Source organism: Salarias fasciatus, chromosome 3 (genome assembly GCF_902148845.1).
Source record: "Salarias fasciatus chromosome 3, fSalaFa1.1, whole genome shotgun sequence".
Classification (NCBI taxonomy): Eukaryota; Metazoa; Chordata; class Actinopteri; order Blenniiformes; family Blenniidae; genus Salarias; species Salarias fasciatus.
The window spans coordinates 25758487-25778435 of record NC_043747.1 but is presented as its reverse complement, the minus strand read 5'-3'; the positions used below and the strand labels follow the sequence as shown (position 1 = coordinate 25778435).

The window sequence follows — 19949 nt, the reverse complement described above, 5'->3', positions numbered from 1 at the left end:
TTCAGGGACGATACAGGATTGCAGTGCATGACTCATCAAATGAATATACTGAGAAGAGAAGATTTGAAATCCACTTTTTTGTTAATGATGAATGAAAACTCAGTCAGGACTTTTCGTCCAAAATAAATTCTGAGTCCAATCAGGCAACTTAAATAACACTTTCAGTGTGTTTCATTAAAGGAATTCAAAAGAAGAAAAAGTTTAAGTACATCCCAGCAAACCAATTAGGCCTTGTGCACTATTAAAAAATGCAGTACAAATATTGATAAAAACAATTCTGAAATAAAATAAAGCTGAGTCTCAAATAGCCACTGAAGCAAACTGAATTCAAAATGAATACCTACGCTAACTTAATACAGCAATTTAAAATGAATACTACAACATATAACATATAACATGCCTCTAAATAAGACAATAGCTCCATTCACATTGAATTGCCAACCAAGTGTGCTATAATTAATCTTAGATTAATTTTTTTAGTGCACTAATTTGCAGTGTAATTAATTAATCTAATTAATGCACTAAAGTGACAGCCCTACTCTAAATGTCGTTTTGAAGTGACTCAGTTTACGTCTTGACGTGTTCCAGTCCCAGATGTTGTCTCCCATGTCACAGATCATGTTGAGAAGAGGCCGATCCAAGTCTGGAGCCTCGTCTCCGGGCGGCAGCGAGCCTCCTCAGGGCCAGGGCGTCCACGTCCGCCTGTTCTGGACCAAAGCAGGGGAGAGGTACCTGTCTCACAGCTGTGGGAGGGTGACAGCCGAGGAGCTGTGCATCTCTGCTGCAGAGGCTGTTGGTGAGAACCACTGCATGCACAGGACTGAACATGAACAGGGGCGGCGCCAGGATAGTTTGTTTTTCTTTTTTCTTCAGGTGGGTCATTCTTTAAATGCGGTGCCTTTTGGGTCATAGAAATGGTAAAAAAAAAAAAAAACTTTTATTTTGATGTTTCTTCTTAAAAACATGACTCTAAGCTTTATGTAAAGCATAAAGGTCAATCCCAATTTGCTAAATTTAATATATTTTTTTAAGTTTTAAAAATGTATGTCATAATGAATGTGTCCACCATGTTAACCACGTAAACATACCATTCAAAATATACTAAAATTGTATAAACATTTCAAAAACATATTTTTGACAAAACTGCATCTCTCTCTCTCTTATTTCGTATAAATAGGATATGGCAAATAAATACTTAAATAAATTAATCCATTGGCATCATTCTTGCGTCCACTGTGTTATGAAGGTGTCCACCGTGTTATCCAAATTAGGATAACATGGTGCATATTTTTCAACAAAAATAGCTCTTAGCCTAGCTTCATTAGCATTTAAGCTGACAAGATTTTGGAGAGCTGACAAGAACTCAACATTTTTACCCAGGAACCTTTTAAAATGATTATATTTTATCATTTTCTTCATAAAACGAGGATAACATGGTGGACATTTTACAACAAAAATAGCTTTTAGCCTAGCTTCATTAGCATGTAAGGATACAGGATTTTGGATAGCTGACAAGAACTCAACATTTTTACCCAGGAACCTTTTAAAATTATGATATTTGATAATTTTCTTCATAAAACGAGGATAACACGGTGGACATTTTATAATTGACCACATTAGATCTTCATCATAAAAGGGTAACTATAATAAAATTAACAAAAGAAAAGTGAGTGATCTTACCACTATTGAATTTCCCTCCTCTGGAATGACATATCAAAAGATTGCATCACGCTGAGGTGGGTGGAGCCTTCTTAAAGGTACAGTAACTTAGGATAACACGGTGGATACTAAATCCAGGGACAAACATTGAACTGCAATTTTAGACAAAAATATAATTTTTTGCTGATGAAATGATCAAATATATATAGAACCCTTTATAGCTGAATAAAAATATCCATAAATATTTTGGGGGAAAAAAAAAACAACAACATAATGTTCTTAAATGAAACAGTGGAAAGGGTACTGGGGACATGGCAAAATAGCACATTTTTAATTTTTAAATTGGTATTGTAAAAAAACCAAAGTTTTAAGAGTTATATCCTTGTGTTTTTAACAGAAAATTGGTGAAATGTCACTAAAATAAACAGTTTTTTTTTTGTTTTTTTTAATTCTATGATTTTCAGAAAATACAACTGGATTTAGGCCGGGGATGCAAAAGGCACCGCATTTAAAGAATGACCCAGGTGCTACAAGGTGCTAACCAAACCCCTGATGGTGCTTTTAAATTCACGATGAAACGCCATTAAATGCCATATAAACAACCATGATGACGCACAAAAATAGTCTGCATTTAGTCTGTATTTAACACCCATTCAGCATGATTTAAAGGTTCTAAATTAAAATGCTAAATTCATCTAACCTTACCTTAAACCTACACTAAGGAACTTTTCAACCTTAATAAAACATTTTAATATCTTTTGTGATGATACATCGACTTAGAACTCGTTGAATGTCCCCTCTGTCACGGCCTGAGGGCGTCAGTGTTGCTTTCACTTGGACTAAGAAACCGTGAGGAGGGCGGTAGGAACCCTGCACACTCAAAAGCTCCAGACGTGCGGACTGCTTTACGGCATGCGTCACATCATGATATAACATCGTTTAGCCACCATTAGATTCATTTGGATTCATTACCTCGTCGCTATTGGTCCTTCACACAGCCACTGGAAACAAATGTAGGCGACTTCAGTCCCACAGCATGCCACCGGGAGCAGCATTTTTACAACACCACGCGCTAGTCCTCATGGGAACTGTTGTATTCGTTCAGGCAAAACACTACCGCTTTTGTCCACTGGCGCCGCCAAAATCAACGAAAACTGAAAGTTCCTTAGTGTTGCTTTAATACAACACTGAAGAAATAAGCAACATGCAGCTTAGAAATCAACAGACCTTCTTACATCACATCCAGAATATAAAGCCCATATGTTACAAAGTGATCCATCTCCACACCGTTCACCTCGCAAGCTACCAAGCTAACAAAACATGTCTCACTAGCCAAAAACGGAAGAGTTGGGTCAAAGGTTATGTGCGTCATCTCGTGCATATTTTGGCTTTTTTTTTAATTAATTGATAGTTTTTATATATATATATATATATATATATATATATATATATATATATATATATATATATATATATACACATACATACACACACACACACACACACACACACACACACATATATATATATATATATATATATATATCAGTGGCGGCTGCTGGTCTTCCAAAGAGGGGAAGCTCATTTTCAGCATACATTGTAATATGTGTAATCTGTTTTTTGTATGTAAATTCTATTAGCTTTCATGCCTTTTGTATGCCCTGTCAAAGTTAGACAGATCCTCAAAGCCCACTTGTGACCAGACAACACCTCCCTGAGATAGTTTCATCCAGAGGCATGGCCAGCAGTACATTTTATTGGTGACAGCGCTTCAGTCAGCAGCTCACCTTGTCAGACCAGGACAGCTGAAAGGACCTGTTACTTTTCCCCACCTTTCGGCACCAGCTCAGTCTTAGGAGTTGATCTGTTATGCAGTTTAACACCAATTTTCTCTTCGTAAGGAAGACTATCAAATGGCTTCACCAAAATCTGGTCCACAACATTCACATTGTCTGCCGTTGTGTGCAGCTGGCGAGCAGCTGGAGCTGCTGGAGGCTGGAGCTGTGTGAGAGAAGGGGAGAAGCTCCACAGCTGCTTGTCGAGGACAGAAACCACAGAGTGACCTAAACGAGTCTCCAAACACAACGCTAGTCGTTTTTCACAAACACAAAGTCTCCAGGCATCAGTAAAGCCTCCGAATCAACTCAGAACAACAGAATGAAAAACTTCAGAAGCACTTCGGTGCATTTTTTTTATTTCAAGATCGCTGATTTGCTCATTTCGCTGTCAATCAAGCTTCACACAGATCATCCAATCACCACGCAGAAGCTCAGCGTCCAGGCCAGCTCACTGCCCCATAGACCCCCAGAGACGCTGAGCGTCCGTGGGCGGGACCAGCCCAGTATTTTATCCAATGAGCGTCCAGTTTCACTGCAGCAGAACAACCCACTCTCGCTTCCGCATGGACGCTCAGCGTCCGGCTGTTTAAAGCGCCGTGCCGCTGCGAGGAGTGAGAAAAAAGCCGAGTCAATTACTTGAGATAAGTAGCCGATTCTGAACAAAAGATGAACGTGTTGTAGCGCATATTTAGTCAATTAAATGTTCACACAACAGTAAATATTGGACCACTTATTTTTTGACATTTTAGGGGAAGTTGAGCTTCCCTTGCAGTCTTAGAGCAATCACCACTGATATATATATATATATATATATATATATATATATATATATATATATATATATATATTCTTATTTAAAATTACTTTGAATGTGTATTGCACAACTGCAAATAAAATTCCATAAAAAATTAAATCATTGACATTTTTTTGTGCTATGGGGGTGCTCTGAAAATCCCAGGGGTAGCTGAAGCACCCTCAAGCCCCTCCCTGGCGCCGCCTATGAACATGAAAACTATTTCTGTGTTGTGATGTATATTGAACTTCCACCTTCTCCTTCCTCAGGGATCACTCCTCTGTACCATGCGCTGTTTGCGCTGTACGACCCGGTGACGCGCTGCTGGTACAGTCCAAACCACGTTTTCAGTCCCGAGGAGAACTCCAGCCTTGTGCTTCACTTCTGCATCAGGCGAGTCTGTCTTTGTTCAACACTCCTACGAGGAAGACCAGATGAAAGGTAGCAGGAATGCTCATGTCTGTCCGGTTTCCCTTCAGGTTTTACTTTCGGAATTGGCACGGAATGAATAAGACGGAGCCAACTGTTTGCCGCTATGCACACAAGTCTGGGACAAACCAGAGGGGCTCCCTTCTGCTTGAATTTTCCTCTCTGGAGTATTTGTTTTCCCAGGTTTGTGTCGAACATCAAGGTCTTGATTTGTGTGTTTTAACTGATCGTCCAACCTCTCCGTCTCCTCTGTGCTCCAACCAGGCAAAATATGAATTTGTGAATGAAGTGCAAATAGAAGATATGCAGTCAGAAGAGGAAGTAAGTCGATTTAAAAAGGAGTGCTTGTGGATGGCGGTAATTCAGCTCACGCACCAGGCGATAGAAACCAACTCGACTTTACAAGACGTAGCTGCAAAAGTCAGGTAAATCCTTTGGTAGTCTGTTGAAACAATCAGTTTTTTTACAGCTATATTTTCTAATGTGTTGCTTGTTGATGGTTTGGGGGAAAATAAAGGGAAGAAAATTCATTCTTTTCTCTAACTCAACATATTGGGGCTGGAGTTTCAGGTAGTGACAAGGCCCTTCTTTTTTGTCCGACTCATATACATTATGTTCACAAAACATAAATGTGTGTCCTGCACACTGTTGTTGTAGGTAGTATCTTAATTCACTGAGCCTTTTTCCACGAAGTCAGAAGTTTCTAATGATCACTTCTGAAGCAATTTTGCCTACATTCCAGGAATGTAGCGGTTGACAAAACTGGTTTCCAGGTTTCATGTCACTGTTGTGGCTTCTTTCCGTGTGTGTGTTTATGCAGTGATATAAGACTCACACTTCCTGTTATGTTCAGAACATCTGTTCTTGTCTTTTTGAACACTGCCCCACCTATCTTTAGGTTTACTGTGTTGAAGATTTATTATCTCGTATTTTATGTTGTTTTATTTTATTTTATTTTATTTTTTACATATATGCAGATATAAAAGGAGGGGGAGGGCATGGGTACATTTGAACAAACTCATTGCAGTATTTGGGTTTTATCACATCACTGCTGGTCTCTCATAAAGTGCATTACATTCTGTTGTTCACAAGATCGGTTGAATAATCTGAACGCTTGAGATATGGTCAGATTTTTTGTGCAAGCAAATGGGCTCAGTGGTTCAGAAGAGCAGTTTCTGTAACTGCAAATTTGCAGATGAATTGCCACTATGGTTTCTAAATTCATTCTTGATAAAATGAACAAATTACCTTTAGTTTTTGTATATATTACACTTGTCCAGTGCTTTTAATCTCATTGACTTACCTTATGTACGTTTGTCTTTTCCAGCTTCTTGCGCTGCATTCCCAAGTCTTTTGCTAAGCATATTTCCAAAGACAACTTCCTGACTAAAATCAGGATGCAGCAGATGTTTGCAGATTTTGTGCGCAGCTTCCAGCAGCAACTGGAGGATAAAGGTTGGCTGAGCGCCCAGAAAATCATGGAGAAGTACATCTTCACTCTGGAACACTTGGCCCCATGCTTTGGCACAGAGACTTTCTCCGTGGCTCACCTGGAGCTGAGAGAGGACGGCGACGCCAGCAGCTCCCACTCCAACGCAGCGCACGCCCAGGGCGTCTGCAAGGACTACTTTGGCGCTCCGGCCACACATGAGATAATGGTGTCTGGCACCAAGGGAATCCAGTGGAGGAAGGCGCCGGTTCAGAAGGTTGGCTAGACGGCCGTTTGAAGGCTCTCGCGGACCTCTATCACATTGTGGATTTTGCTAATGTGACATTTGTGTTCACTCTTACTTTACTAAGACCCAGGACAATCCTGACCTCAGGAACGACTGCCTGAACTACACGAAGAAAACCAAGCGGCAGCCCGGCTCTCAGAACGCAGACACTCCCAACAAGTGGACTCTCTTTTGTGATTTCCCAGAAATAACTCACATAGCCATTACTGAAGCTAATGTGCGCATTAGCACTCTGGACAATCGGTGCATGGTGAGAGCACTTGTTTATCAGTTAATGTAAAAGCTGCAATACTTGATTGGTGAGTGAGCTTGCGGTGCATTTGATATGGCATACGTCTATTTTGTGACGTACTTCATGTCTTTATGCGCTCGTGATGATAAGAGCTCTGGCTCTCGGATTGGCTTTGAGCATTTCATTATGCTTTGGACGCGTATGTGGCTGTAGGTGGGAGCTCTTGATTGTAAGCTAGGGGTGTTTCTGTGCACGTCTGCAGGAGGTTCAAATGAACTCCAGCCAGGAGGCCTGTTCCTTCATCTCCCTCCTAGATGGATACTACCGACTGACTGCAGACGCCCACCACTATCTCTGTCGTGAAGTGGCTCCCCCAAGGGTAGTGCTGAGTGAAGCAAATCTACTGCATGGGCCTTTGTCGTAAGTGATTTATATATATATATATATATATATATATATATATTATTCCTTGTTTACTCTTATACATTAAGACTCCAGCAGGATGTAATGCAGCACAGTATGTTATATCATACTTCTGGTGTGTTTCCAGTGATGATTTTGTGCTGCTCAAGCTGAAAAAGGAGGCAGCAAAGGAGGGAGCCTTCCTCGTTCGCTGGAGTGCTGTTGACTATCGCCGCATCGTCCTAGCTGTGCTAAACAAGAATGAGGTAAGTCAACACCCATGCTCTTCCCTGAAAAGTATTGCAGTGCAGTTGTAGAGAAAAATGTCCAGTTCCTGCGTCTGTGTGTGTTTTTTTTTTTTTTTTTACGTGCGCAGAACGGTCTGACGCCGAGCCACAAGCGGTTTGCTATTCAGCACAAGGGTTCAGTGTTCAGTCTGGAGGGCTGGGACCGAGAATTCTCCAGCATTAAGGAGCTCACAAGAAGCCTCAAGTCCTTCATCATGCAGTCTGGTTCAGACAGCTTCACTGTCAAAAAATGCTGCGCGCCAAGACAAGGAGGTCTGTGTTTATTTGTAAGAACCAGTGATGGAGAGATGAAGCTTCATGAACCACTGTCTTTATTTTCTGAAGCCACTAGATGGCACTCTTGATTGTAAGATTGAGGCTGAAGTACTGGCAATGAAGTGTGCTTTCAAACATTTCTTGAACAGATAGCAACATCTAGTGGCTTCAGAAAATTAAGACAGTGGTTCATGAAGCTTCATGTCTCCATCACTAGTAAGAACCTTCCAGTATATTTGAGATGGTTCTGTACTGACAGTTTTTTTTTTGCGTGTTGTGTCGTTTAGAGTTATCCAACCTGCTTGTGAAGAGGCAAGGTGTTGAACACCGCGTTCAGAGGAACTCCTCCCTGGACTTCACCCAGCTGCGCTTCCACCAGATCAAGGACAAAGAGATCATACAGGTGACGGCGGCCACTCGCGGCGCTCCGTGTCCTCTGGCCCGCCGCTGACGCCCGGGAAACGCTGTGTTCATGTGCAGGAGAGGCATCTGGGTCGCGGCACCAGAACCAACATCTACTCGGGTCGACTGCTCGTGCAGGGGGGAGGAGACGACGACAATGACGAGTTCAACAACAACAACCACACTGATCGCAGAGGCTTCCGAGTGGTTCTCAAGATCCTAGAACAGAGACATAATTATATTGCTCTAGTAAGCCATGTGATCTTTTCACAGTTTGCAATCATCAAGTTATCCAGCAGAACTGAAATTAATATCAATTCCTTCTTTATTTGCTCTTAGGCATTCTTTGAAACCGCAAGTCTCATGAGCCAAGTATCCCACAGCCACCTGGTGTTTATTCACGGCGTGTCTGTCAAAGGATTGGAACGTAAGAGCAACTACAGTGTTCGGTCTCACCGGTGCACTCCTCCTCGTGTGCCATTTCCCCTTTTTCTGCTCATTATCAATGTTTATAGTCAAATCTAAGAATCAGGTGAATAGTGTAGCTCAGCCTCAAATAGCATGCCGTCCCTGCCTCCACAGACATCATGGTGGAGGAATACGTGGAGTTCGGATCTTTGGACGCTTTCCTGCGCAAAGAGAGGACGGCTGTGACTCCCCGGTGGAAATTCATTGTGGCGAAGCAGCTCGCCAGTGCCCTCAATTACCTTGTGAGTCTAAACTGGACTTTATTTATTGTGAGACGGATTCTAAATGAAAGCAATTCCCTACAATAATCACCCAGCTTAGTAAGAGGTCGAAGTGGTGAAAGTTTTACCAGTGTTGTGCAATTTACTTCTAGATACCATCGTCCTGAGACTTATTAGCGGCTTTAAGCCAGTGGAACATTTTGTAGAAAAGGAAACGTAGTGCTGTTTTTTTTTATCAGTACGCCTAATTTAAAGTCTGATCTATTGCGCAAAGACTATTTTTAGTATTATTATTATATTTTTATCAGTTTTCTGCTTCGTCAGCCTCTGTGCCGTGTGTCACTGTTCCAGGAGACCAAGCGTCTGGTTCATGGCAACGTCTGCGCAAACAACATTCTGGTGGCGAGACGCGGTCTGGAGCAGGACACGACTCCTTTCATCAAGCTGAGCGACCCGGGGATACCCCTGAACGTCCTTTCACGGGAAGGTCCGTACTGGAAACCTCTGCTGTTTGAAGCTGAACAAAGTGAAAGAACCACTCCGGAAGTGTAATCTTGCTGAACGATTTCTGTCCTGGCCTGTAGAGCGTCTGGAGCGGATCCCGTGGATTGCCCCTGAGTGTGTCGACAGCGGCGCTCCCATTGGCAATGCTGCTGACCAGTGGAGCTTTGGCGTCACGCTGCTCGAAATCTGCAACAACGGAAATCTCCCCATGAGCGGCAGCACATTGTCTGAGGCAGGCCACAGCTGTTTGACCTTTACTTTTCTTCACGTGCCCGTATTATCCTCCCGACCTCCGATTGTAACGCCGCAACCCTTTCACCCCCAACAGAAAGAGCGATTTTATCAGCGAAAGGGCCGTTTACCTGAGCCGTCCTCCCAGGAGCTGGCCCGGTTTATCAGCATGTGTTTGACCTACGAGCCGGAGAACAGGCCGTCGTTCCTCACTGTGCTCAGAGAACTCACAGACATCATGATTAAACGTCGCTATTCACTGTTCTCTTTTCACCTTTTTTTTTTTTTTTTTTACTGTTTTGTTGCATTCATTTAATAGATTTTGCCTTTTGCAGACCCTGATTTTTCCACCAGTGAAGCTCTTCCAATCATAGATCCCCATGTTTTCCATAAACGCCACCTGAAAAGGATGCGGGACTTGGGAGCGGTGGGATTTGAATTCTGCATTCATGTCAACTTTTTTCTTCTCCTTTGTGCCTAAAGTCATCCTGCCTCTCGTCGCTTTAACAGGGACACTTCGGGAAGGTGACGCTGTACTTGTATGACCCCGCCAACGATGGGACGGGCGAGTGCGTGGCAGTGAAGTCTCTGAAGCAAGAGAGCGGCCACGTGCCGGACGGCTGGATTGAAGAGATCAAGATCTTGAAATTACTTGATCACGGCAACATTGTCAAGTACAAGGGTTGCTGTACTGAGCTGGGTGAGTCCGCGGCCGTTTGCTTGAACATGTTTCACATGCAGTGTCGGCCTGTGCAAAGGTGAGCTTGCTCAGTGCCTCACTCTTAAACCAGTGCTCAGTTGATTATTTGGGGAATCAATCGCGTCCCCGCTGTTCACTCTGTAAACATCGGAAATCTATTGGAAGTGTACCGCTGCTTCCCCTGCATGTCAATATTTTGAGCTCTCATGAAATAATAAAGGAAGATGAAAGCATTGATGAATTGTTCGATGACAGGAGGACAAGTGATGCAGCTAATAATGGAGTACCTTCCTCTGGGGAGTCTGCAAGAATACCTTCCCAAACGGAAAGTCGGCTTACCTCGGTGCCTCATGTTTGCTCAGCAGATCTGTCAGGTGAGTCAAGTGTTCTGTGCTCTGATAGGAAGTTTTTAAACAAGCCATCAAATGGAACAGAGTTGTTTTCGTGTTTTTTTTTTTTTTCTCTTGATCTATTATAATTAGGGCTGGGTACCGACCGAAAAACTTCGGTATATACTGGTACCGAACAAGAGGCGTACGTACGGATATCAGTTTCGGTTCTTAAAGTGGCTGTGCGGTCAATAAACATGCACGGAAACGATCGTTCAGTTCTTCTCTTTTACTGAAAAAACGGTGCACCGCATCATTGAACATGTTACCACGTCTTGCCGGCTCACACTCTTTTTCTAACAACATGCAGAGAGAGCCTGCAGCGCCCTTCTTCCTCTGTGGGGTCTGTGTAAAATAAGGTTGAACATGCAAACAGCACACCTAGTGGCATGAAGTGCAAATGCAGTCATGGCGTCGTCTGTGGCCGTGAAGGCAGGTACCAAAAAAGTACCGTTCAGGAACCGGTACCGTATGTGAGGTATCGAAAAAGTACTTGCACCCGAAAAATATCTAACGGTACCCAGCCCTAATTATAATTACACCCCCAAATTTTTAAATTATCTGCAAATTAAAGTTTTACTTGAGGGATAAATTGTCAGGATTCCAGTTTCTCTCAAACTGGGTCTTTTTTTCCGACATTTGTTTGTCACTTCGCTGCACTTCAGTTACTTTAACTTGACTTCAATTGTAAATTTCTGCTTATCGTGCACATATGCAGGAATGAAAACTTCAGAGATGCCAGATTGTGTTTTTCTTGAGTAAAAAAAAAAAAAAAAAAAAGTAAAAAGAGCACGACCACATCCAAACTTCATGAACCAAAAGGTCAATCTACTTGGTTTGACATTAATCCATTCATTTTGTATTTGACTAAATTTTCAGTTTGTTGTGAATTAATTCCTAAAATTATTAAAATTATCTCTCATGTGCTCGCTATGAAAACTTGGACTTAATGTGTGTAAAATATCTCTTTTGGTTGGAGCTTCTTGAGCCTTTATTTAAATGAAATACTACCACAAGCATGATATAAACTGACAAATGTGAAACTTCACAGAATATGTCATTTTTTCAATCATTTTAACTGCATTCACATGGTCTGTGTCTCCTCCCTTCTGAAGGGGATGGACTACTTGCACACAAAGCGATACGTCCACCGAGATCTAGCTGCCCGCAATGTGCTCGTGGAAAATGACCGCTTGGTGAAGATTGGCGACTTCGGCCTGACAAAATACATCCCTGAGGGAGAGATCTACTACCGTGTCCGTGAGGAGGGAGCCAGCCCAGTTTACTGGTCGGTTCATGCTGCCCGAAATCATGTTATCCAGTCTCTTGTCGTATGGCTTTTCCCCTTCCAAATTTGACTTTATACGCTTTGCAGGTATGCTATTGAATGCTTGAAGGAGGGCAAATTCTCCTTTTCCTCTGATATTTGGTCCTTTGGAGTGACGCTCTATGAGGTCCTGACTCACTGCGAGCCTCGCCGCAGCCCTCTAGTAGTATGTCGCCATCGGCCCATTGTCACAAATCAAACTATGAAAAATTTATTTGAATAAAATTAGCACACCACCTTTTAAATGCACCTTAAAGTTCTGTTCTGTTTTGTATTTTGTAGAAGTACAAAGAAATGAATGTGGGGGTTGCACCGATGACTGTGATGGCCCTCATAGAACTGCTGGAGAGAAATCGGCGATTACCGTGTCCAAACGAATGCCCTCATGCGGTAACATTAGAATATTAACGACAAAAACAAAAAAACAACTTTTGGTTTTCATACCTGAATCTCCACATCTACTTTTTCCATCAACAGGTGAAAATGATCATGGAGCAGTGCTGGAGTGGAGATCCTGCTAAACGGCCCACGTTTGAATCCCTGACCAAGGCGTTTCAAGACATAGGCCAGAAGTTCGAATAGCAGTACTCCAGCATAAACCACTCACCGTCTCAGGATATCTTGGTTGGATATCTTCAACGGCTTAAAGCACACACACCACCATACCTCTTTCAAATGTGATATTAGTCACAGAATGATAACATCAGTAGTTGGTTTCCCTTTGAAACCCTAAACATCCCAGGTAAGAATGACTAGGTTTACATGCAGCTAAAATTCGGGTTCAGGTCAATATCTGGGTTTCTGAAACATTAGGAAAACCCCGTTTACATGCTGTAACAGACAGAGAGTTACCCCGTTTACAAGTCAGCGCATTCAATCGGTATCTCCATTTCCAAACCACGGCGCACGTCATGCTGTTCTCAGAACAAAACAGCTCTGACCGGAGCGGCTTTGTGTTGCCAGATTGGATGGACTTTCCGCCAAAGCAAGCTTCTTTATTGAACACGTTGGATGGGTTGATTAAATGATTATGTGTTTATGACGTGTTTTTTTTAATCATACAAATACAATTTTAACGTGCATTTTCAACCAAGGTGGGGGTTTGGGCTGCTTTCTACGAGTTTCAGATGTTTTTACGGTCTAGATCGACAGATCTGGCAACCTCCTCCACTGGTCTGCAGAGGTAGACACTGCTGCGGTGATTCCGTTCTGTGGACGGAACGCAGACAGAACGGTTGTTCTGATGTACATGATTTTTCTGCAGGCCGTACAAGTCGCCAACTGTCAGAAGGAAGCATGTGTGGTGTGCGCACTCAGAATAACAGTTCGTATCGTGCGTTACAGAAGCCTCACACGGACAAAAGTGTGGTGAGTTTCGCGCCTACTCGTTGCTGGACTCAAAAGACCATGATTCATTGCGGATGGGAGCATGCGCAGAGCCAAAAACAATGTCCCTTAACTCATTATCTGTTTACATGGCGCCACTTTCGAGTTTGAAAAGGAGTAACCCAGCGGTCTTTATCGGGTTTTACTAATCTTGAAAATGAGCTTTTCCGGGTTTTGGCGGGCGGTACATGGCCACGCGCTACTGGGTCAACATTCGAGTTTGAAAAGGGTTTGAAAAGAGTTACTGGCTGTATGTAAACGTACTGAATATTATGTGCTCACTCAGCCACTAAATGTCAGCTGTTTTTTTTTCTTTTGCAAGATGTTGGTGTTTGCATGTGTCAAGAAATTCTATAAAGGTTGCCTGTCTTATATTGTGTTTTATTTTTGTACAATTTTGAGTGTGTTAACTTGTCCTTGTATCTTGTGAACTAAATCAGATAAAGTGAAATAAACCATTTCCCACATGCCCTTTGACTGAAGAATCAAACACTGTGCCTAAGATAGTTTCTAAGAATTTGAAACAGCCACACAGTTATTTTACCAAATTTAATATATTCAAACATTATTTGCTGTCTTTCACGTAATAAAATTACTGCTACATTTTCTAAAAACCTCTTAACAGATGAAATGCTTTGCTGAAGATGGAATTGAACCCACATCTGTCTTGCTGTGTGACAAAACTGACGACCACTGCAACACCTGATTTATTCAAACATCGTGTGGCCTGCATGACCACAGATCGCGGAAGAACCATCTGACCGAACGCTGCTTATACATAACACTTTACATGTTGGTTGAGAATCAAGATGTGTATAACCACCATCAGGTCTGATGCTCGTTCAATGAGGGCATCTGTTCAGACAGGTGCTCCTCTGTTACACTGACAACACTGTAGAGCCGCTGCAGGCTCTCAGCCTGTGTGACAATGCTGATAAATGCATTGTGAGCAATGCACCATTGAGCATAGCCAGTATTACCAAACAGGCTTATGGTGTTGTCACTATAAGCTAAATTTTTATTGAGCATGAAAGTGCATCAGTTCCCATCTAGAGGCTGATTATTTTGTATGTATATGTCATAGAAAAACATTTTGGATCATTTTTGAATATCATAGCCTGGAGGTTGATAAAGGAGAAATATCTGATCTGATTTAGAGGAGATTTTTGATTTTCATGAAAAAATTGTGTATATGGATCCTCTGTATTTTAAGTGGTGCAGGGGAAAGAATTAAGGGGAAAGAAAGAATGTTTATCTCGTCTGTTTACTTGCTTTTTAAAAACATGATTGACCAAGCTGAAGTGAAAGGCGGGGAACACCCTACACAGGTGATCTGTGCATCACAGGGTCAAGACAGACAAACATTCAGACATATTCTCACATTCGGGTAAAATAAATAACCCGATTGGAACAAGAAGGCTTAAAACTTCTTGGAATAACAGTTCAAATCACCCTGAGAAACACAATTCTCTACCAAGCTCAAGGACTACACCATGTCTGCAATGAACGGTTTTATGACTTCATTTTAGTGCTATCCATTGAGGTCTGTCAGTTGGGTCAAAGAAAAGAACAAGAGGATAATAATCTTTTTCCTGACATTGGGACTGATTTATGAGGATTAGATTCTTCGTTGCGATTAATCTCAACTTCAAAAAGATAACTGTTGACAGCTCTCCATGAACTTATCACGATTAATTGCGATCAAATGCTTAAAACTGACAGCACTACTTCATTTATACACAGAAATTAAGTCAAAGCTCCTTCATGAAGGAAAGCAAAGCAAGCACAAATCTTATATGACTCAGCAGTCTTAGTTACATTCAAAATACATGTTTGTGATACTTCATTTGGAAACTACTGCCATCAAGTCTGAATGATTTCTGCTTTTTTTTCTGTTGCCATTGTATAATAATGTTAATGAATAATAATGATTATGGTGAAAATTTAAATGAGCAAACCAAACACAAAACTTTGCAACATTAACATACAATTACACAGAGAAATTCAAATATGCAACTGATTTCCAGGACACTTCTTACCTTACTGGAAACTCTCTTTGCTTTCTAGTTTGGAAATAATTCACTCCAGTAGTATTTTAGCTTCATTCAGGTGCCAGTTCAGACAGACACAGTCCAGAGGAGATGGACAATTACTCAAAAGAATTTCACGCAGAAATACACATCTGACTGTGAACTAGTGACAGAAGAAAATAAATATATAAAGAACACACACGTATAAGCAAATAAGGGCAATATGACAGGAAGGAAGATCAAAACTCACAACACACACACAACGAGACCGTTATGAGGTCTGAATCATTTTCCATGCAGGGTTTTCAGTGGTAGAAATGAAATGGGACACGTCCCAGCCCCGCCCCCCGTTACGTCGTACTCATGGAGACTCCATCCTCCTCTCGTCCAATGAGAAGCGTCCTCGAGGCCACGTGTATATTGTTTAAACTGCTCAAATCAGCCCCACTCTCGTCCGGAAAGACCTGGACGCCTTCTGAGGATTTCTACTGATGTGAGTAGAAGACTAACAGCTGGATGAGGAGGGGACTCACTGAGGGGGATTTACAAAGAAACACAGCAGCTGCTTTACTCACTCACACTTCCTGTTAGCGTTAGCCAACAGCTGGGTTTTCACTGAACAGGCAGAGGAACATCCGACAGCACTGCTGAGAGCTTCGAACATCCTCCCGGGTCTGAAGCCAGACGGTTTAGTCTCAACTTTAAGAAAAACGGCAGCATACAATGACGTATAGAATTAATTCTATACGTCATTGGCAGCATAACTCACCTCCCGCACTTCCTGTTCCGGTGCGACGGAGCGCGCGCTTTTTTAAATACAAAACTTTATTGACACTGAGTTAACATGACAACAGAATGATTTTGCCAGACAAATGCTCACAATAATTCATAAAATCCCACAATGTTTACTGCTATGCTTAGTAAGGGCTGTGACGTTTTGAAGTATGAAGGACAGGTTAAATAAATATGTTGAGAATAACAATATAAAAGTAGACTGAGTGAGCAGGTTTATTGGAACAGTATTTTACCGGTCTGACAGCAGAGGTCAGGTCTACAGGGTGGACTGTTCAGATGTTTTCTGTGTGTATATATTGGGGAAATGTTGTGTGAAAACAACGTACTGTACATATGTGAGTTGACATTTTATTTTTACTTACTTACTTTATTTTAATATTTGTTGATGGTTAATTTACTGTATTTCAAAGTTTGTCAATTATTGGACAATGTTTGGCAAGGGGCATCTGACAAACGATTAAATTACATCCCTCACAGATGTGATTATTACAGTGAGTTGAAAAACAAGCTGAGAGCTTCAGCTTCCAGCTGAACGACGGCTGGAAGGTGAAGTGAAGCCGCTGGGTCTCCTGAATGTAATCAGCCTGTGACGGCCTCTCCCTTCTCTGCCTCCTCCTCTTTCACAGATCTCCCAGCTGAGGATCACTGACGTCTCAGGAAACCAGAGGGTCCAGCTTCAACCCTGCTGAGCAGGAGGAGAAACTCTTCAAACCCTGGCTGTTGCTGAGAGGAGAGGATGGCTCAGAGAGGATCTCAGCTGGATTCAGACAAGTTTTTTTGCTCCATCTGTCTGGATCTCCTGAAGGATCCGCTGACGGTTCCCTGTGGACACAGCTACTGCAGCAGCTGTATTAAAGAACACTGGAATGAAGAGAAGATCAAGGGAATCTACAGCTGTCCTCAGTGCAGGAAGGAGTTCAGACAGAGACCTGACCTGGAGAAGAACACCCTGTTAGCAGAGTTAGTGGAGGATCTGAAGAAGACTGAACTCCAAGCTGCTGCAGCTGATCTCTGCTCTGCTGGACCTGAAGATGTGTCCTGTGATGTTTGCTCTGGGGGGAAGCTGAAAGCCGTCAAGTCCTGTCTGGTCTGTGTGGCCTCTTTCTGTGAGGAACACCTTCAACCTCACTACAAAGCAGCTCCACTGAAGAAACACCAGCTGGTGGAGCCCTCCAACAAGCTCCAGGAGAAGATCTGCTCTCTTCACGATGAGGTGATGAAGATTTTCTGTCGCACCGATCAGCAGAGTATCTGTTACCTCTGCACCATGGACCAACACAGAGGCCATGAAACAGTCCCAGCTGCAGCAGAGAGGAGGCAGAAGCAGAAGGAGCTGGAGGAGAGTCGACTAAACATCCAGCAGAGAATCCAGGAGCGAGAGAAAGAGGTGAAGCTGCTTCAGCAGGAGATCAGTGAGCTGAAGAGGAAAGACGTCCAGCTGGAGCAGCTGGCTCACACAGAGGACCACACCCAGTTTCTGATCAGCTACCCCTCAGTGTCAGCACTCAGTGAGCCCACACACTCCTCCAGCATCCAGACTGCTCCTCTCAGATACTTTGAGGATGTGGCAGCAGCTGTGTCAGAGAGCAGAGACACAGGGACTAAAACCTCAGTGAGAACCGCTGAAGAGGAGCTTTTACTGCTTCAACCACAGCCAAAGACCAGAGCAGAGTTCTTACAATACTCTCAGCAGATCACACTGGATCCAGACTCTGTACACAGGTTTATGTTGTTGTCTGACAGCAACAGAAAAGTAACTTTTACATCAGAAAAACAGCCTTATCCTGATCATCCAGACAGATTCACTGAAGATCTTCAGGTTCTGAGCAGAGAGAGTCTGACTGGACGTCATTACTTTGAGGTGGAGTGGAGAGGAGAAGGAGTTTTTGTAGCAGTCTCATACAAGAACATCAGCAGAGCAGGAAGGAGAAATGAATGTGTATTTGGATCAAATGAGAAATCCTGGGCTCTCCTGTATGATAAACATTTGTCTTTTCGGAACAAAAATGTTTATTCTTCAGTCAGTCATGATGCGTGGTGCTTAGTCCACAGAGGTAACAACTCAGCTTCTCAGTCCTCCAGAGTGGGAGTGTACCTGGATCACAGAGCAGGTGTTCTGTCTTTCTACATCGTCTCTGACAAAATGACTTACGCCTCCGGCGTCGAGACCACCTTCACTCAGCCGCTACACGCTGGGATTGGATTTTGCTTTGCGAATGAAGGAAACTCTGCAGAGACCCTGAAACCTCAGTAGAGACTCCATCAGATCTCCTTGTGTGGTTTTCTAAAGGATCCTCCACACTTTCTGAGCTGAGACGATGAGATTTCTGACAGGAGGAAAACCAACAGATGGTCGCCCGTCTTCTCAGAGACTTTCTACATTTTTAATGGTTTGGAGTCATTGAAAAAAAGTAGAAAAATCGATGATAGTGATGATGTTTGTAAATCCTGTGATTTCTTCTTTCTGTGTGGTGCTGAGATTGTTTATGAGTCCTGAACGTAACACAGTCAATCTGCTCGTACTGCAGAAATCCAGCTGGTGGCGCCACTGCCACTGAAATTCCAGTCAATGAAGAGTGTGTGATGTGAAAAGACAATAAAATGATTCTCTGGGATCATGGTGATCGTGTCAGCCCTCAGTCTCCTTGTTGTACTGGTTATGAATGCCACAGGAGGATTGTGGGAAGGTTTGAGTTGAAGAGAGTTCAGTGGGAGGGCCAAGCTGAAACACCTGCTCAGGTGAAGTGACAGGACAGCATTCACACATGAAGAGCATCGAGGCAGCCACATCCCACTGATCAGACGCACCAACACTGATGCCACACACTCTGCCTTTATCATGTATTCATGGGACAAGAAACAGTGTGGCATCTCGATCTACCATCTTACACCACACTGACACTCAGGAGTGTTTGTGTAATGCTACTTGTGCCAACTATTAAGGAAAAAATAATTGGATTTCTTCTCGTAGCATATTGATTTTATTAGAAATCCTCCATGGTTAAGAGCCAGAAGGGAAGATTCAATCTGTCAAAAATAGTTTTTTTCCATCATGTGGCATTTTAAGTGAAAAGGTCATCAAACCCATCAGGTGCCATAAACATCCCACATTCATCTTGATCAGAAAAAAATGTTTTAAAAATAATATACAGTATATATAAATTTAGAGTTGAAAGTTTTTCTTCATGCATTATCTACATATTAACAAAATTAAATAATCAAAAGTTAAAATCACAACAATTTCAACATGAAGCCAGTTTTAGTTTTAATTTGTGATGTAAAATAAAGATATATTCCAAAAACCTCTTGAGGCTGATGCTGGTTTGGTTCTTTCATGGCAGCATCAGTGATACCTTAGCTTAGGTCAGAGTATGTCCCACTTTCCCCTACCTCACTTTTGTGCAACTGGCGCATGGACAAGATATCTTGGCTTAATCCCTGATCTTAGTTTTTGAGCAACCGGCCTCTGGCAGCGTGACTGTGTTTACCTGGCACATGGAGCTGGGTCACAAGGAGAGGTAAGGCTGAATTGATTCAGCAAACAATCAGTTTTCCAGATGAAAAGACGACGGGTCTTCAGGTGATCCATGGGGAGAAGATCGGTCTGTAAGGTAGAGATACCATCAGAAACAGCGTTTCAGTCAAGCAATCACCTGTCATTGTGAAACATCCCGAATGCTGGTCCAGGAAAAACTCAGGGCCTGTTACCATGGCAACAATACTCTGGGCCAATGAAAATGCAACTTTCTGGAAATGCTCGGGCTCCATGTCTTTGTTGACAGTGGAAGCACCAGAGTGTCATGACTCCCAGTCTATTTTCTCCTGGACTTGGTAGTGTTGAAGC

General features: G+C 42.5%; 2 protein-coding genes across 2 annotated transcripts; both read left to right on the top strand.

Annotated features, from left to right (window-relative positions):
• The first annotated feature begins 618 nt into the window (after window positions 1-618).
• LOC115380910 (non-receptor tyrosine-protein kinase TYK2-like) lies at window positions 619-12776 on the top strand. The gene is made up of 23 exons (XM_030082212.1): window positions 619-796; window positions 4560-4683; window positions 4770-4902; window positions 4984-5144; window positions 6047-6425; window positions 6520-6705; window positions 6950-7107; window positions 7238-7355; window positions 7466-7649; window positions 7940-8055; window positions 8133-8303; window positions 8394-8481; window positions 8637-8764; window positions 9095-9230; window positions 9328-9479; window positions 9576-9726; window positions 9814-9905; window positions 9989-10178; window positions 10434-10552; window positions 11683-11855; window positions 11943-12060; window positions 12177-12284; window positions 12372-12776. Exons 1-23 carry the CDS (start codon window positions 619-621, stop codon window positions 12474-12476), a joined length of 3468 nt encoding a protein of 1155 aa, XP_029938072.1. The 3' UTR covers window positions 12477-12776.
• A 2971-nt stretch (window positions 12777-15747) lies between these two features.
• Window positions 15748-18720, top strand: LOC115381328 (tripartite motif-containing protein 16-like). Its single transcript, XM_030082612.1, has 2 exons — window positions 15748-15803; window positions 16732-18720. The coding sequence occupies exon 2, from the start codon at window positions 16842-16844 to the stop codon at window positions 18357-18359; it is 1518 nt and encodes a 505-aa protein (XP_029938472.1). The 5' UTR covers window positions 15748-15803; window positions 16732-16841; the 3' UTR covers window positions 18360-18720.
• Window positions 18721-19949: the final 1229 nt, after the last annotated feature.

Excerpts from the sequence above, each read along its gene's own strand:
- LOC115380910 (XM_030082212.1), top strand. The coding sequence starts at position 619 with ATGTTGAGAAGAGGCCGATCCAAGTCTGGAGCCTCGTCTCCGGGCGGC. Across the intron at positions 6,426-6,519 it reads GGAAGGCGCCGGTTCAGAAG|ACCCAGGACAATCCTGACCT; the intron begins GTTGGCTAGACG and ends TACTTTACTAAG. Across the intron at positions 8,304-8,393 it reads GACATAATTATATTGCTCTA|GCATTCTTTGAAACCGCAAG; the intron begins GTAAGCCATGTG and ends ATTTGCTCTTAG.
- LOC115381328 (XM_030082612.1), top strand. The coding sequence starts at position 16,842 with ATGGCTCAGAGAGGATCTCAGCTGGATTCAGACAAGTTTTTTTGCTCC.